General features: G+C 38.2%; 1 protein-coding gene across 2 annotated transcripts; it reads right to left on the reverse strand.

Moving 5' to 3' along the window:
* Positions 1 to 10,802: 10,802 nt before the first annotated feature.
* LOC121992610 (protein spotted leaf 11-like) lies at positions 10,803 to 15,288 on the reverse strand. 2 transcript variants are annotated; one of them, XR_006114962.1, is made up of 5 exons: positions 14,761 to 15,288; positions 12,977 to 13,093; positions 12,386 to 12,796; positions 11,049 to 12,289; positions 10,803 to 10,980 (listed from the first exon to the last, which is right to left on the reverse strand). XR_006114962.1 is itself a non-coding variant. In XM_042547105.1 (4 exons), exons 1-4 carry the CDS (start codon positions 15,073 to 15,075, stop codon positions 11,132 to 11,134), a joined length of 2,001 nt encoding a protein of 666 aa, XP_042403039.1. In that variant the 5' UTR covers positions 15,076 to 15,288; the 3' UTR covers positions 10,803 to 11,131. The 2 variants fall into 2 exon arrangements, 1 of the variants encoding a protein (XP_042403039.1); XM_042547105.1 differs by having other exon boundaries at positions 10,803 to 12,289.
* Positions 15,289 to 18,283: the final 2,995 nt, after the last annotated feature.

Genomic DNA, 18,283 nt, shown 5'->3' on the forward strand with positions numbered 1-18,283 from the left:
TAAAACCGACTTCGATATTTTACTAACTATGAAATATGGTTTTGAAGTTCCGAAAGACAAAGAAGAGCATCAGTGGAGCAAGAAAGAGAAAGCCAAATTTGTCGCCAACGGAAAGGCAGAGTTCCACCTGCTTAGCGTCCTGCCACCACAAGAGGTAAGTCAGATCGGAAGCTACAACTCCGTGAAAGACCTCTGGGAAAAATTCCTGGAGCTTCACGAAGGTACCTTTGAAGCTAAGCTAGCGAGGCGCGACATCCTCCTGACCTAGTTAACGAACCTTTGGATGAACCAAGGCGAGAAGGTAGCGCAACTCCAAGCAAGGATAAAAGAGTTGATCACGCAACTAACCAATCTTGGAGAAGAAGTAACGAACCGGGATTCGATCCGGTACGCGCTCAACGCCTTCCCCAGAACTCCAGAGTGGGCCTCCTTAGTAGATGCGTACTACATCTCTAAGGACTTCGAGGTAAATACTTTAGAAAATCTGTTTTCTACATTTGAACTTCACGAATCTCGAGTTGCAGAGCCCAATGGAGTAGAGAAGACTAGTCAGAACATTATCTTAAAAGCAAAAACAAACACTTCTGACTCTGACGCATCGATTGACGAAAACGAAGCTGCGTTAATGGTAAGACATTTTAATAAGTTTTTTAATCTAACAAATTTAGATCGCAGTCAAGTAAACGTCATCAAAAGACAAGGACAGTCCATTGCTACAATTGCAACAAAGAAGGGTGCATCAAGGATGACTGCCCGAAATTGAAGAAAAAAGAGAAAGAGAAGGTAAAGACAAAATACAAGACACCAGAATCCTCCAAGCACAAGAACCTGAAGGTCACTTGGTCAGATTCGTCATCCTCCGAGTCAGAACTTGAAGAATTCTCGGGATTAGCGCTAATGGCAAGCCATCAGCTGGAAGAAGAGTCAACCTTAGAAATGAGCATAGATGAAGGGGGAGGGACATCAGAAGAGGAAAGCTGCAGTGAAGGGGGAGGAGCATCACCAAGTCAGGTAAGTAAGGTACGCACTCTAACCCCTACTCAGTTGTTTAAATTTATCAAATCTCTTTCTAAAGATCTGTTTAAATTAGAGAAAGAAAATACTGAATTGAAAATAAAATTAGCAAAAGCATGCCCACTTGAGATGTACGATAATATAAAATCAGAAAATGAAAAATTAAAAATTGAAGTTGAAAAATTAAAAAATAATGCATGTTTAAATAAATTTCCAAAATAAAAAATTAGAATTTATGGAAAATTGAATTGGTACATTAGAAACCATCAGGGTCAACTTAGAAGAGTGCCCAAGAACTATGTACCCCCTAAATTTTTGAATAATCCTGTAGGAAGGAACCTCTATTGGGTTCCGAAATCTGTGCTAAATTAATTTATTTAATTAAGGCTTTCAAGAGAGAAATTAAACAAAGAATTTCTTTATGAAGTTTTGTCTAAGGAAGTGGTTGCTGCTCCAATAACCAAGAAGGCCTAGTCCCTCGCCACGACCTGGAAGCTGAAATATTGAAATAAAATGTTTAATTAACTTTCTGAAAAATCATTAAACTAGAATTATATAATGCTTTGAAAGTTTTTTTATTTTTGAAAAAATCAAAAAATTTAATTTACTTAGAAATTTTAAAAAAAATCCAAAAATTAATTTTGACTTAGAAATTATTTTGAAAAATTTCATTCTGTTTAGAAAATTTTGGAAAAATTCTTCTAACCTAAAAATCTACTAAATATTTTTAAATATCATACTCTTACCCCGTTTTGCTGTGATCAAAGGGGGAGAGATTAGTACAAGTCTAGGGGGAGATAATTTATTTTTTTCAAAATTTTTTTTTCTCTTTTCTCTCTTAAACTTTTATTTAGTTGCAATTTTACTTATTGCAAATTTATACTTAAAATGTTAGTTTAGTAATTCTCTTTAAAATTACTATTTGTCTATTTTTTTTACCCTAACTTGAACTTGGGTTGATACACATCAAAAAGGGGGAGATTGTTGGACCCCGCAAGTGTTTTGATGTGATCAACCAAGTTGGTTAGGTCCTGCTTTGTGTTTGACCCCTGTGTCTGAGTGTGCAGGAGCTTAGGAGCGCAGGAAGTCAAGCAGAAGACGCAGCTAGCGAGAAGGACGGCACGGGATGGGAGCCGACGGGCTCGGTGAGTCCGAAGGACGAGAGAGCTGCGGAAGAGTACACCAGTGGGCGAGAAGAACGTGTGCAGTGTTCGAGGGACGTTAAGCCGGGAGGAAGACTGCTTGAGTAGAAGGCCGGAAATTGGGTTCGGGTGAGCCCTATTTCGGTTGGCCGGAATCACCCAAAAGAACGAGAGTTCGGAAGACGAAGTAAAGAAGCAAGCAAGCTAGAAAAGCTGCCAGCTAGCTTGGAGGCGCCTCCATCAGGCTTGGAGGCGCCTCCAGCTTGAGGGCGCCTTCAACCCCTGTTGAAGGCGCCTCGGACCTGGCAGAATTAAAAGTTAAGCTTTTGGATAAAGTTTTATCCACTCTCTCGATGGAGGCGCCTTGGACCCCTATTGAAGGCGCCTTGGACATCCGAGATAGGATTTCCAGAGGCTATATAAAGGCCTCTGGAACTAGGAATTAGATATCAACTGTTCCATCAACTCTGTAATCAATTCCTAGCAATAGTTCTGAGCTGTAAGAGTGTAAAAGGCTTCTCCACCTTCAGAGAAGGAGATTTTTCTACTGCGCATTTTTTATCGTCCTGGATTAACAATCTTCTTGGTTGTAACCAGGTTAACTCCCGGTCTTCTCTGTCTTTCTATTTTGTTTTATTAATTTAATTATTTTATTGCTATTGCGCTTTCGAGTTGAAAGATCCGAGGAGGGTAGTTTTAATTTGTGCAGGCAATTCACCCCCTCTTGCCGGCCTCCGCTGGACCAACACCAATGACTTGATACCAGTTGATTGCTCCACACTAGCGGAGTGAACAGAAGTATTCTATTCGCTCCCAGTCGATTGCCCAGTCGACTATACCAGTCAACTGCCATTCACATTAGTCGACTAGTACCCCGAATACAGTCTCTCAGTACTCGGACCCTCACCCTTACAACTCACTTAACTTTTCGTTGCAGCCTTGATATATTGCCTTCGAGCCTACTTCCTTTGGCTCTCGTTCCTCAGATGCACCCAAGCCCGCGGCTCGTCCCAATGTCATCCTTCGCGTATGCCTCGAAGTCGCTTCCCTTGGCCCTTGTCCTTGCTGCATTCTCCACGGTCCCTCGGATGCTCCATCCTTCACCAGACCCGAAGCCATCATCAACCTAAGTCATATGTGTATCCTGCAAATCGGCACAACTCAAATACATATATCAAATACAAGGGTGAACCTAACTTAAACCCTTTGTCCAAATACCAAAACACATGGTCGCACGGACCATTGGGATTGCTCTAACAGATCCTAGTCTCGGGGAGACAGGATCTAATTACTACTCTTATTTTATTGTGTTGTGCTAACTCTATTTTACAAGGTAAATATATTTTCTATTAACTGGACTAACTCTTTTTTGCAGGGAAGAAATTGCTAAAGAAAAGGGGAGTCCAGGTTCCCGGATGAACTTGCCCGTGTGGGTGCCGCGGGCACCCGAGCAGTCCAGATGCCCGGAGTCGGTCCAGGTGCCTAGACCCGAAAACTCATCTAGAAGCTAAAGTGGAGCACGTCGACTAGCAAGCCACATGGCCCAAGCACCCGGAGGGGTTCCAGGTGCTCGGAATGGTCCTATATAAAGGACTTCGACCAAGAGCTTCAAAATAATAACTGCTACCATTTTCACTCTTGCGCAATGCTCCGACAAGGCTCCTACAAGCTGTGAAGCTCCTCCGACAATCGGCGATTAAGACTTTTTTATTTTCGGTAACATTACTTTTTGTTCTTGTACTAAACTTTGTAATCATTTAAACTATTAGTGGATTGCCTGACGAAAGTATTCGACGAGTTCGAGCCTTGGAGTAGGAGTCGTCGAAGTATCCAAACCAAGTAAAACTTGGTTTTGTTAGTATTGTCTTTTATTCTTCCGTTGCGTACCTATTTTTAGTCACAATTTTTTATGAGCGCTATTCACCCCCCCCCCCAGCCCCTCTAGTGTCTTTCCAATCCTAAACTAACTTGAGGGATAGATAAAGAAAAAGTTCAAGTGGGTCAAGGAGGATTGCATGTTGGTAAGGAAAGTCCAAGTGTGTCAATGAGAACCGCACGTTGGTAGGGAAAGTCCAAGTGAGTCAAGGAGGATTGCACATTGACAATGGAAAGCCCTGACTATGGTTAGGCAAACAAAGTCCAAGTCGGTAAAGGAGGACCGCATGTTGGTAAGAAAAGTCCAAATGGGTCAAGGGGGACCACACATTGGTAAGGAAAGTCCTAACTGCGATTAGACAAACGAAGTCTAAGTGGATCAAGGAGGATCACACATTGGCAAATAAAAGCTCTAACTGTGGTTAGACAAGAGAAAAATCCAAGTAGTTCAAGGAGGACCTCACTTGGTGATCAAAAGTCTAACAAAAAGTTGGCAAAGTCCAAGTGGGTTAAAAGATTGACCGAATACTTGATTGAGAAGTCCCAATAGGTCACAGTTGACCGGAGGTTGGACAAGGAAACCCTAGACTCATTGAGTGAGTTTAGGGTTGAAGCAATTGATTGGATAATCAATTGGCACAAGTGGCAATCAATCAAGTATCGATTAGGAGATTGTTATAACCAAACAAAAGGTGGCCCAATCGATCAGCTAATCGATTGGGATGCGCCAATGGCGGTGATTGATTGGTCGCATTCTCTTTGCGACAACCAATGATTTACCAATCGATCAGGTGAATGATTGGAAGGAGAAAATCGTGATAAATAGAGCGCTTCTAGATTGATTGGCTGATCGATTGAGTTGTGCCAATCGATTAGGTGATCGATTGGGTGCATTTTTGTTGTAAAGAACTATAACTTCCTCGTGAGAGCATGATTAATTGAGTGATCAATCAAGAGGATCTTAATTCTATCAAGTAATTGATTGGGAGATGAAGAAAAGAGCCGTTACGAGGTTTGGACGGTTGGATGCACTCAGATCTAACGTGGCAATCGATTGGGGGTAAGGCAATCGATTGGGAGCCCTAATCCGTGAGATATAAAGGCAACGATGAAGATTCAAATACAACACTTCTTCTCCATTCTTTACCGCCAATTTTTGGATGATTCAGGATGAAGTGTTACTGCACTTTTGAGTCTACAAGAGGCGTTTCCATATCAACAAAAGATCAAGAGCAAGATTCATATTGTTGTATTTATTTACTTATTCTTGTTGTATCTATTGTTGTATTCTCTTGTGTACTCTTGTGTTTGAGTTTGTATGAGGTTTCTCCACTTCTACAGAGGAGGTTTTCATAGTGTATCTATGAGTGAGGATGAGTGAACCCTTGGATTAATCACCTCAAAGAGGTGGATACCAAGTAAAATCAAGAGTGTTAGTATTGTGGAGTATTCGCTTCGATTATCCGCTGTAATAAATTATCAATAAAGCGATTGAAGCTAATCACCCCCTCTAACTCACAGGAGTGTCCTAACATACTTAACTTTTTTTAAAGTACTTACAAGATTTTTGAAAATAATGCTTTATCTTAAATACTCTAAGTATTTTTCAAAAATTATTATGTGCCTTAATTATGTCTTTCTCAAGTTATTGTTAATGCAAAATCTAATAGACAATGACCTTAAGTTTATACGTCAAAGGGGGAAAGTGATCTTAAGTTAGAAATATTTAGAATCTCCCAAACTTTGGTATAAAGTCTAACATAATAAAATTGTCAAACATCAAAAAGAGAGAGATTGTTGGTGCAATCGACCTTTAGGGTTTGGATATTTGACAATGTACCCAAATATGGTCAAGTTGACTAACGGTTAATCCAAACAGGACTTTATATTTAGAAGAAAGAAGTATAGTCAGGACTATATGACTAACAAGGGTAAGTCCTAACTGAAGTTTAAGCAGGTAAGTAGTCTACCAAGTGACTAGTCCTAACTAGATGTTAGGCAAGGGGAAACCCTGATAAGGGAAGTCAAACCCTAGTAAGTGAAACTAGGTGATGGAAATCCTGATGAGTGAAGCTAGACAATGGAAGTCCTAGTGAGTGAAGCTAAGCCCTAGTGAGTGAAGATAGGCGGTAGAAGTCCTGGTGAGTGAAACCAGGCAATAGAAGTCCTAGTGAGTGAAACTAGGCAACCCTAGGAGAGGTAACCATAAGTAATAAGACGTCATGGAGGAGTAAACTCCAAGCATGTGTGATCCATCTGACTAGCGAATAATACTGCTAACATTATTTTACCTAACTATTTTATATCTATTATGTTAACTCAGTGTTGTAGGTAAGTCTTAGGAGATCATATTTATCAGACACTAAACAAGACCAGAGAAAGTCTAAACAAGTTTGGAGGACCAGATGTTTGATAGGTAAAGTCAGATAAGTAACTAGAGAAGAGTGATCCAGTGAGGATGAGTCCCGATGGGACTATAGGCGTTGGTCCTGTTTATGTCCATTTTGGAAGCTTAAACTAAGAGCATGACTTGATCATGATCTTGGTAAAACAGTATCTAATTAATAATGTTATTCTATATTGTGCTAACTTTATTTTGTAGGTTACACTTTATTTTTAGACTAATGCATTTTTACAAGGTTAAATGGTAAAAATCTTCCTCAGATAAGCAGTGTTCGAGGCACCTTAGAGGTGTTCAGAGGTGCCTCAGAGCTGCGCAATGGCGCCCTAGATCCAGAGAAGGAGCCCTCGTGTTGATGAACTTTAAGGATAAAGTTCTCATGGCGAGGAGGTGCCCTAGAGTGCATTGGAGGCACCTCGAAGTTGCGTGGAGGCTCCTTGGAGAGCTTGGAAGGCGCCCTCAAGTGGATCGAAGTCGTAGTCCGCATGACTTATCGCGATCGAAACTTAAGGGATCAGACTTTAGGTTGGAGGCGCTTTAAATGAGCTTGGAGGTGCCCTTAATGCTCAATAAAAGAGTTGTTCGGCTAGCAGAATTTACAGAACTCATACACAAGCTTTTACGACTATTCTACGACCTCATATTGTTGCCGCATTGAAACTTCAATGATGCAAGAACGACACGATGTCGCTACGTGCTTACATAATCCTAGACTTTGGTAATGTGTAGTTATTACTTAATTTTTCTATCACTTTTTTCCTGCATATTAAATTCTAAGGTTGATAATTTTGTTACCAATCTAATTTTTGTAAAAAAAACAATTTGATAATAAATTATTGATCGGAAAGATTCAAAGACCTACCTAGATCTTTGATATAAAATATCATCCATTTATTTTTTAAAAATAAATAGGTACATTATCTATCGTCCTATTAAATAATTCAACAGTATTGTTGGTTGGGACAAAATTATGATCATTTTATTAAATAATTCAATATTAAATACTTCAACCGTATTGTTGGCGGGCGAAAATTATTATGATTCTATTAAATAATTCAATATTAAATAATCCAACGCATTGTTGGTTGCGACAAAATTATTTAAGTATATTTAGAAATAAAAAAAACTTTCCTCATGAAATGAAATTTTCCATTTAAAAAATAATAATTTGATTTTGATTAGTTTAATTTAAATTTTAAAAAAAATATTTAACTTTTATTTTTCATACTCAATATTCATAATAAATATTTTGGTTCAATTCGATTTGGGATGCCCACCCCAACTAATTCACTATTTGAAGGAATAATATTCGAGAACTATAACACATTATGTTTGTCTTCTTGAATGAGACTAATGTAGACCACCATATAATGAATTAGGGAACATAGTACAACCACTTGATGAATTAGGGAACAAAGTAGAACCACTTGACGAGTTAATGGTCTCAACTCCCAATGGTTCATGGTCTTTTTCAGATGGAGTCGAGTTACAATTCGATTAAAGTGAAGTTTTCTACTACTAATCTAAATGGATTTGATTAAGCTTTAGTTTCATCAAGTTTCGGATGCCAATAAGATATAATATGGGTGGAAGAAGTTATTGCATCGTCAAATTGGAGGTTGGCTTTAGAGTTAATGCCTATTAATGTGATAAAGAGGATATAGACATATGTCTAACTATGTTGACCGGTAGCTTCATCTTTTCATCATCTTAGAGCAAAAAGTAATATTATTCAATTCTTTATATGAGTAGGGCTGTAAATGAATCAAGCGTTCATGAACAAATTTGATGTTCGACTTGGTAAGAGATTGTTTATGTTCGTTCAATATACATAAGATTAATTAAATAAACAAACATGAACAAATCGTTAAGCTAAACAAACAAGCTTGAACACATATGTGTTCAACTCGTTAGCGTTCGTGAACAACGTTCGTGAACAATGTTTACGAACCATATTTATTAATAAAACTCTTTTCAATATGCTAAATAAATAATAAAAATAAAATAAAATAAATAAATAAATTTAAACTATCAATCTTAATAATCAATCAAACAAGCTTGAATTGAGAGCTTGATAACATCTAAACGAACCAAACTCAAGTCAAGTTCAAATCAAGCTCAAGCTAAGCTTGAATTGAGAGCTTAATAACATCTAAACAAATCAAATTCAAGCCAAGGTTCAAATAAACTCAAGCTCATAAAAAATAAACCAAGCCAAGCTTGAACACTCATTTCAAAACCTTGGTTCATTTTAAATTCGGCTCGGTTATCTTATCAAACAAACTTAAACATCCTAAACCTCGGCTCAGCTCGGCTCGGTTTGTTTACAGCCCTACTATATATAAGGAAAGTCAGACACCAAACAAAATATTTTACATCTATTAGAAATTGACCTAAAATATATTAAAATTAATATTTATGTAAATATCAACTATATTAATCCATGAGGATATTAATAGATCGATCCATCTTGGTCTTAAGTAGAACGATGCTTATTTGCTGTAAAAATGATAAATTAAATAAAAAAAACAATTTATCATTTTATTCTCAATTTATAAAATAGTCAAAATCATCTTTTTTTTATTTTTTTAGGCGATGTCTGAAAAAAAAAAACTAATAAGATAAAATAGATCAAATTGTGCTCGATCTTATTCACGGTATAAAAAACACAGATTATGATCAACTTATAATCAATCATCAAATAGCTAGAGGATAAAAAATATTTTTTCTCTGTATACCTAAAAATTGATCTATATTATAGTATATCTGCCCCCATGTAATTAACTGAGCAACCTACGAAGACAAGCTTAGTCGTATTCATATTGAATATAGATTTTGTTGTTGGAAATTTAAAAATACCATTTAGTTATTTAAAAAATTATTTTCTAAAATATATAGCATTTTTATTTATTTATTCAACTCGATTTCAATTTTAAAATCTTCCAATAGATTAAATATTAAATCGAAACAGCAATCGACTAATGTACCTCAATCAAATCACATGACTTCGTAACTCTGATGTCAATAATTGATTGGTAATACTGATTGATCGGTTAATTTGATAACCAACTGACTTAATATAATTTATATTTATTTGATTTGTTCCATTTTGGTGGCAAATTTCTATTTGTCCCCAAAAAAATATTCATTTAATCGATTTTAATTAGGGGTCTAATATAATTAAATCGAGCCAAATCAAACAGTAAAAAGTTTCAGCTCGAGCTCGGTGCATTTTACCTAAAAGCTCAAGCTTAGCTCAAGTTTTAAAACTAAAGTTCGAGTTCGGTTCGTAATAAAATTAAATAGTTTACAAACGATTTAAAAATAACTTATTTAAAAGTATATATAAACAAACACATTTATGAGTTTCTAAATGAATATATTTACGCATTCACAAACTAAATACTATTAAGCTCATGCTCGAAATCAGGCTCAAGTTTAGCTTGTTAACTTAATCAAATAAACTCAAATAATTTTTTTTCAAATTAAAATCTGAAAGGCTCATAAACGACTGAACTTGTTTAGGGTCCTAATTTAATTTGTTCGATCTAATTTTAAACTAATTGTTCACCCCTAATTATCTCTACAAATTAATTTTATGTTTTTAGTTAGGATGGTAAATGAAATAAATGCATAAATAAATTTGATATTGAATTTAATATAAATTTATTTATCTTCATTTAATATATACAAAATTACTTAAATAAATAAATAAATAAATAATCAACTAAACATACCTAAAATATAAAATTTTTAAACAATCACATAAATTAAAATTAAGAGTTTCATAATATCTAAATAAGCAAAACTCACAATAACCTCAAATTCAAACTCATAAACTAAAATAAATCAAACTTAAATAACCATTTCAATAACATTTTACAATATAAAATTTAACTCGTCAATTTTTAGTTGACTCATTAATTTTTAATTGAGCATAATTCATTTACATTTCACTGTTCATTTTTACAATTTTGTTGAATTAAAAACAGTAATACACAATTTCTACCCGTTTAAAAAGCTCAACCTCGAGCTAAATAAAAAGTTTGAACTTAATAAAAAAATTAATAAATAAACTTTAACAAACTAAAAAAAAAACTTGAATACAATTAAATTTAAATCGTTTACCCCCCTACTTAGCGAAATCGATAAAATCAATCCAAACTAATTAATAATGATATACATATTAATACTACCATCCAGGTTTAGTTCCATTACAATTTACATCTATGTGAAAATGAAAAAAATCAAACCATAGTAATTAATAATTATATACATATAAATACTTTAATTAAACCATAATAATCAAAGATCTCGTCGAGCACCTGCCGCCCGACTCAACCTTCAGCCCTCATTTTATCTACCCTTAATTTAATTTCGAAATAACAACTTAACAAATATCATTAACAGGAAGTTTTCCATTTTTAAACTATAGAATAATTGAAATGAAATGAATCATTCCACCAACATCTAAACAATAGAATGAAATCATGAGGAATGAATCATTTACCATTTCATTCTGCCAATCACACCACTAACACTTTAAACCTGTGTAGCAAAAATGAAAGAGATGAAAGCTCATAACTGAATTGGTAAAAACAAGTCATGAAACTTACTGAAATATAAAATCTGAGAGAACCGATGCAACCCTCCATAAAAATCGAGAACTTTGCATCATCCGATTGATCTCAACCTTAACTTATGTATCAGTTGAAGCTGATGAAGCTGTATCCCTTAGCATGTCCATGAGTGTCCTAGTTCGTGCTTGAGCTGCAGCCTCAGCTAAAGCTTGCACCTCCTTCTGTTGCTCCATAAACCAACTCATTCGCTCAAGCAAGTGTGCAGCCTTCCTCTTGCCTCGATCGGTACCGTTTTCTAGCATTTCCTGCAAGGGCACCATCATCTCTTGCTCCTGCAACTCGGCCAAATGTTGCTGCTGTTTCTCCCCGTTACAGAGGTGGACCAAGACAGCAGCTGCATTCTCCTTGTTCCCCGTTGACCCGCTTCTTATAACCTTTACTAGTAATGCAAGCGCTTCAGCTGCAGTGATTGCTGCTTTTCCCTCAGGATGACTTGAGACGTTTGCCATGATTGCGAGTGCCTCATCCATCATAGCTCCTTCAGGATCTAACAAGAGTGCCATTAGTGCTTGAATCACCCCGGCCCGAATTGCTCTCCCCTTGTTACCCTGGTAAATGCACAGGTTGAAGAGTGCTCTAGCAGCATCCTTCTTGCCCCTTTGGCTTCCCTCACTTAGTAACAATACAAGAGGGGGAATTGCCCCTGACTCACCAATTATGACTTTGTTTCGGTCCACCACCGAGAGGCTGAAAAGCGTCGCAGCAGCATTTTCTCGTGCTTCGGTACTGCCTGTCTTCAGAATGTGCACTATCCCAGGAACAGCACCACAGATGATTATCTTCCCCTTGTTTTCTTCACAAATAGAGAGATTCAGAATTGCAGTAACAGCATGCTCCTGCAAGCGTACGTCGTTTGTGCAGAGCAAACTCACAAGCAGAGGTATGGCACCTGCCTCAGCTATGCAGATCCTATTATCAGCATTTTGCTTAGCAAGAAGGCGCAGTTCACCAGCTGCTGACCGTTGCTCCTCAAGGTTCTGTGAAGATAGCTTGCGAAGAAGATCTATGACTTTAGCATGTTCACCTGCAGAGCAGACTGACTGAGGCTTGCTGGGGCGCTCAGGTGGATCCACACCATTTTCCACACACCACTGTACAATGAGGCTGCGCAGAACATGATTAGGAGTCAACGACGTGTTGGATAGTTTCTGTTGTGTCTTTGGACAAGTATCATGCCCTGCTTCCAGCCATTTTTCAATGTATCCACGTTCATAAGTCTGTAAAACACAGAAACAGAAAAGTTACACTTGTATTCATAGATGAAAATGAATCATTGTACCAAGATAACAAAAGCAACAAAGATATTTCAGGACCTGTCCAGTGGACATGATAACTGGATCTCCCATTAGCTCCCAGGATATAGGACAGTGGAAGTCATTGGGAATAACAGGAGTTTCATGAATATCTCTGCTTGTGAGTGAGACTGACTCTGATTCATGTGTCTGCACAAAATCCTTTATCTTTTTCAGCAGCATTGACATCTTTTCAATGACTTCTCCAGGATCACCATCATTTGCAACCATCTCATGCAATATAACGGACTCTTGTTTGAGATCTGATATGTTTATCAACTCTAACTTTTCTGCCAATCTCCGTAGAATGGAACAGTCCACATCGGCATCAGCACTCATATGGTAAACCATTAAAAATTCTGTGTATAGCTCAGCATCAGGACTATCAATCCTTTCTTTGGCTCTTTTGAATTGAGAATGCACAAGCTCAACCTGCAGAAGATGCTAATTGATAAGCACATGACTAAAAATAGTCACCGCAATTATTATATCTAAAGACGAGCAATAGATTTTTGTAATTGAACTAGTCACCACAATTAAAACAACTCAAGGTATCAATGAAGGGGCAAGCTTCATGAACTGAGAAGGCTTATGATCATGATGATGGCTTACCTGTTCTTTTACTTCATCTGATATGTCAATCTCATCAAGACAAATTTCATCCAGAACTTGTGCTAGTTGGTATGTAACTTTTTGGAATCTTTCCATTATTCTATCACGCTCAAGAACCTGAAAACAGAATTGCAAATTTTCATGAGTTAAGTAAATCCATCGAATACAATGCTAGGATTCAACACATGCGGCAGACCAATTACTAAGTTGTGTGCATGGGGTGCAATACCGTATCAGTATATAATATTGTTTCTAAAATAATCCTAGAGGAAACCTTTTTATATCTAGTGAAAGTTGAACTGAGTTCAGAAACATAGTTCTTCACAATTGCAACATCTAGAGGCATCTGAGTTTCAGATAAGGTTTGTTTATGGATATTGTCAGAACTCCAGAAGAACATCCTAGAAAACTAAACTAAAATGATCGCCCTAAAAATTTTGACCAAGAAATTAGACCCGAAACATATCTGCTTGCTCAAGTCTTTTGAATATAAACAAAAACAAGGAAATTATAAAGGTGTCAACCTATGTAGCTGGTAAAGGTTTTGAAACTAAAGGTACTGGGTTCAAATCTGCCTTGATGGAAATATGGCTTGGATCCATATACATTATCCAACAAAAGTTAAAACAAAAAACAGCGATAATCAGGAAATCTCAGATACAAGGACAAAATATGCTTCTACAAAATTAACCTTGAAATTCTCTCATATATGAACACTCTCGGACAAACACCCTAATCAGATGGCTATGAGAATTATATTTCACTATAAATGCATTTCAGAGCTGAGATTGCAAACTATAACACCTTGATCATGCTAAAGCCAGTATCAATCAGCCATTTCTTAACTATGAAATCCTCCAGTTATGAAGTTAAAAGTCAGATAAAATGATGCAGGTTTAGAGACAAATGAAATTATGAACATATAATAATAGACAGTTTGAAGGAACTGTTTCTCGATAGCTTGTAGTATCTGCTGGATTAATTATACTACAAATCTGAATCTTCCTACATAATGTGTTGGAAACACAAGTGCCTTGGATACTATCAGATGAGATTGGAGACTTTCTAACGCCACTTATTAGAACCAACCACCTCAAACCACAATTTATAGATTCAAATCCAGTTCCTCTAGAATGCAAAATATTTCCACCAGAAGACAACATGGTGAAAATGTTGATTTCCCTAGTAGAATAACACAAGCACATAAGGAAAATAAAACTACACTGTAAGTCCACATTCACGAATAAAAACATAGAATGAGAATCAAACAAATAGATTTTCACTTTAGTACAAGAGATTTTTCAATCCTCCCTAAACTATCGTCACGCAAGTATAACAAAAGTAAAAAAAAATCTCACCTCTAGTGCTTCTAAAAAATAAACAATAATAATAAAACAACACTCCCCAAGTAGAAAATTCTCCTCTACAAATCTTTGAGGTTCTCGCAATCTCCAAATGCACTTCACGTCGTCTTCTAAACTCTAAAATGCTCCACCGATAAGAAATTATAATTGTCGCCATCAAAAAATCATCCCAAAGAAAAGCTAAAATAGGATTAGTTCAACAATCTACATGATTCTAAATAGCAATCAGTAATGCATAGATCAGATCCAGATACATGAGAAGATTCCTTTTAAAAAGGACACGATACTGAATTAAGGAGAAAACATCAAAAAAAGGTAAATTATTTCCATGAAAGAAGTAACTTCGTATACAAGAAGTTGGAAGGAAAAATCACCACTGATCACCACAACAAAAGGGAGGCCAAGAATCGAAATAGTTACCAGGAAGATCTTACTCCCACTGCTCCCCAGACGGAGCAGGTCCTTGGCCGAATCAAGCGCCGGAACAAGCTTCTCCATGGAGGATAGCACCTGCTTACTGATTGTCTCCTTGCTCTCTTTGAGCTCCTCGAACATCGGCGCCAGCAGCTTGATCCGCCGCGAGAGGTTGCAGAACTGCTTCTTGTAGGCTTTCCTGAAGTCAGAGATCCTCACAATATTCTCCACCGCCTCCGCCAGTCTCTCCACAACCGATCGCGCTGGAGGAGGCGGCGGCGGCGGCGGCACTAGGGCAGCTTCCTTTTCTACTTCCTCCATCGCTCTTTCAGGCAATTACTCGACCAATCGGCCTCGACTGCCGCAAACCGAACGGCGTAAAACTCGATTCCGCGATCAATTGAACAAAATGTCGATCGATTGCTCCGCGATTGGTTCAGGGAGGCGAAAAGGAGCCCCTTTTCCTTCGCCCCTTGTCGAAGATGGAGTGCCAGCACCAGTAGCCATTGGCTGTGTCTGAGGATTTCTCCAAATCACACATGCAAACACTTCTGCAGTATTTTAATCTACCGTCCATCATCACATTAAGCAATTTTCATCCGTCGGATCAGTTCACGCTGGGGCTTAATTAGCTAATTTACACTTGTTTAATATTTTTGGCAATTGATGCTTTCTCGGCGCGGCTTCGAGCCGACGCCTGCATTTAATAGGAGTTTTATGAATACATTCTCATAAAATTAGAAATTATCCATAGATCCTTTCGTTTTGCTTAGAAGAGAATTGATGAGTGAGAAGAGGTTGAAGAAGAAAAAAATTTATTTACGTCGACAAAAAAAGAGGTAATTACTTTTGCACCTTTAAATTTTAAAATTAATTTTTATTTTTTCTACATTTACAAATTGATTGAGCAGAAAGTGAATCTGTGCTTGGGCAGTAGATATATATATGCCTTCCACGCAATTTGACCCACGGCTGTGCTAATCCCTTTGGGTCTGAAATATTAATAAGCTTTGGCAGCCCCGTGCTTCTCCTAGATATACCATTCGATGAGCTTCATGTTGGCGCTGCTCTGTCTGCCTGATGGAGAATCTGTAGCTTTGATTTGTATTGCTCTTTCAACACTCAAGTCAGAGGAAAATAGTAAATATTCAAGATAAAAAATTTTCATATCTTTCATCAAATCTGACATCCTTTTTTTTATATTTTTTCGAACCACCTTTTATATTCTCTTATTTAATATTATTAATAGTCCCCAGGGTGTAACACAGATGGGGAATATATGATTCTGTGGCTGAAAGGTCCAGGAGTCGATCCCCGGTTGTCACTGTCTGGGGTTAACGTCTCCGCCATGCACTTTTCACCTGTGTACCTGTATTTACCTCCCTCCATATCCGTGGGACCGGCTCTAGGGGGGCCGCTGATGTGGCGGTTCCATATTTTTTTTTTATTTAATACTATTGATTACTGATAGAGGATGTCTTTGCATTATCTTCTTCCTATTTAATGATAAATAAAGTGTTTTATTTGGTTTTCTCCTTCCTTTATTAATTATTTGTTATTTCCTCTCCTATCATTTTATCGATTCATTGTATATAGTGCCAATGCCCTTCTCCGAGCCGGATAGGTGCCCTGCTCGACTCAGGCTCCCGACTCGCTTATCTTATTTTCCTACCGACCAGGTTAACCGTACTCGCTTACTCAGATGACCGATCGGACAAGGGAACTTATGATCGGTCAATGAACCGCTTCCCCACCGGATGTAGCTGAACCTCGCTTAAGCTTTGGTGTTAACCGCCTTGACTTTAACCTACACCGTGGCAGTTGACTCATGCCAAGTAGGCTCTTATCGCTGCATCACAAGCCTCTCCTTCAAGTCTAGTCGAAGGAGGCTGCAAGTCCGACTGATTTGACAATTGTTAACTATGGGGTCGGTTCAGCCCATATGCTCCGATGTTCGGTTGGACTATGCACGGTCTGTAATCACTATTCGATCCACAAGCCGATGTTGCTCGGCATCATTCTACCATTGCAGGGTTCGGTCTTGTGGCTTGCTCCTTGCGCCGATCAAGAAGATGAGCAACAACACTTCATGAATTCTCTCCACCCGTGGGCGAGCTCGGTCTAGGCTGACGCCAGCTAAATTTCTTGAAGACCATGCAAATCCTTGATAATTATGGTCGAACACGCGGCCATACCCTTTTTTAATTAAGTTCATTAAATGCTTCCGGTGACCGAATGTCACGTGTCCTTTACTACTGCCGCACACTCGATGTGACAGACGAATATCCGCTTGTGACGGGACGTGCACCATTTCAAAATCTACGATTGGATCTACGTCTATGTGTTTGTAATGCTGGATCAAACGGCTGAGGTCGATCGGCCGCGAGGTTTATAAACTTCGTGTGCCTCACACTTTTCCTCACTTTTGCATCTTCATCTCCGTCGGTGAGCATCTCAGCGTCGCTACATTCTACGCCTTTCCAGCAATCTCTCAAGTAAGCTTTCGCTTCCCTACAATCGAATTTGTTCATTGTTCGTAGCGTCTTTTCTATCAGTTGAACTTCATCATTATTTCCCGTCGACTTTTATTTCTCATGGCAAGTTCCTCACAACCTCCTGTTTCCATCCCCGGGCTCTGGAATATGTCCATTGAGTCTAGGTTCGACGGAGGCGGTGTTGAGAGTTTGAGAGCTGCTTTTGACATTCCTTCTGATTATCAAATTGGCCTTCCTTTGGCTTTCGATCGCCCGAACGAGCCACCTCCAGGTTATGTCTGCTTCTTTAGGGACCAATTTACCGCTGGTCTGCAGTTCTTGATCCACCCTTTCTTTTCGGTCGTATATAAATATTTTCGTATTTCCCTCCATCAACTAGTGTCGAACTCCTTTCGGCTGCTGTGCAAGGTTGTTATTCTATTCAGCCTACATGGCATACCTCTTACGCCTCAGCTTTTTCATTATTTTTATTATACCAAATTGTCCAAGGCGGGAACCTTCTTATTCTAAACCCGAGTGGACTTAGTCTTTTTCGATAAGATGTCGTCCTCCAATAAACATTGGAGGGAATACTATTTTTTTGTCAAATTCCTCAATCGGCCTGATTTTTCTACCAGATGGAAGCTAGAGGTTGCAAATTCACCGTCACTCAGTAGGTACAAGGGTTGATCAGACTATCTTCATGCGCCTGTCAGCTTGGCTGGCCAAAAGTACGATATCCACAAGCTACTGCTGGAGGGCGTCCTCTATGTGTTCGGTTTGAGCTCGATTCATGCAAAACTTCCGTCCAGCCTAGGTACGCTCCTTCGTGGTCTAACTTTTGAATCTAACTAATTTCTCCTTTTCTTTTGCAGCCTAAATCATGTTGCGTGCTCTTCTAGCTAGCAAAGCAAAACTCGCGAATGTAGAGATCAATGCTGTGGTCGTGGCTGAGCTGGAGAATCGCATCTTAAAGCCGGTCGGCTCTCAAGAAGATCTACTCAGAGAGAGCGCAAGAGCCCCAACTCAAGGGAGTGAAGGAGCAGCCAGCCATA

The sequence above is a fragment of the Zingiber officinale genome, chromosome 6B (assembly GCF_018446385.1).
Source record: "Zingiber officinale cultivar Zhangliang chromosome 6B, Zo_v1.1, whole genome shotgun sequence".
Taxonomy (NCBI): domain Eukaryota; kingdom Viridiplantae; phylum Streptophyta; class Magnoliopsida; order Zingiberales; family Zingiberaceae; genus Zingiber; species Zingiber officinale.

Bases quoted from the DNA above. Each gene is read 5' to 3' on its own strand.
- LOC121992610 (XM_042547105.1), bottom strand. From the start codon at position 15,075: ATGGAGGAAGTAGAAAAGGAAGCTGCCCTAGTGCCGCCGCCGCCGCCG. The intron at 13,094-14,760 runs GTAACTATTTCG...TTCTGTTTTCAG, and splicing joins GTGGGAGTAAGATCTTCCTG to GTTCTTGAGCGTGATAGAAT. The intron at 12,797-12,976 runs GTAAGCCATCAT...CATCTTCTGCAG, and splicing joins CAGATGAAGTAAAAGAACAG to GTTGAGCTTGTGCATTCTCA.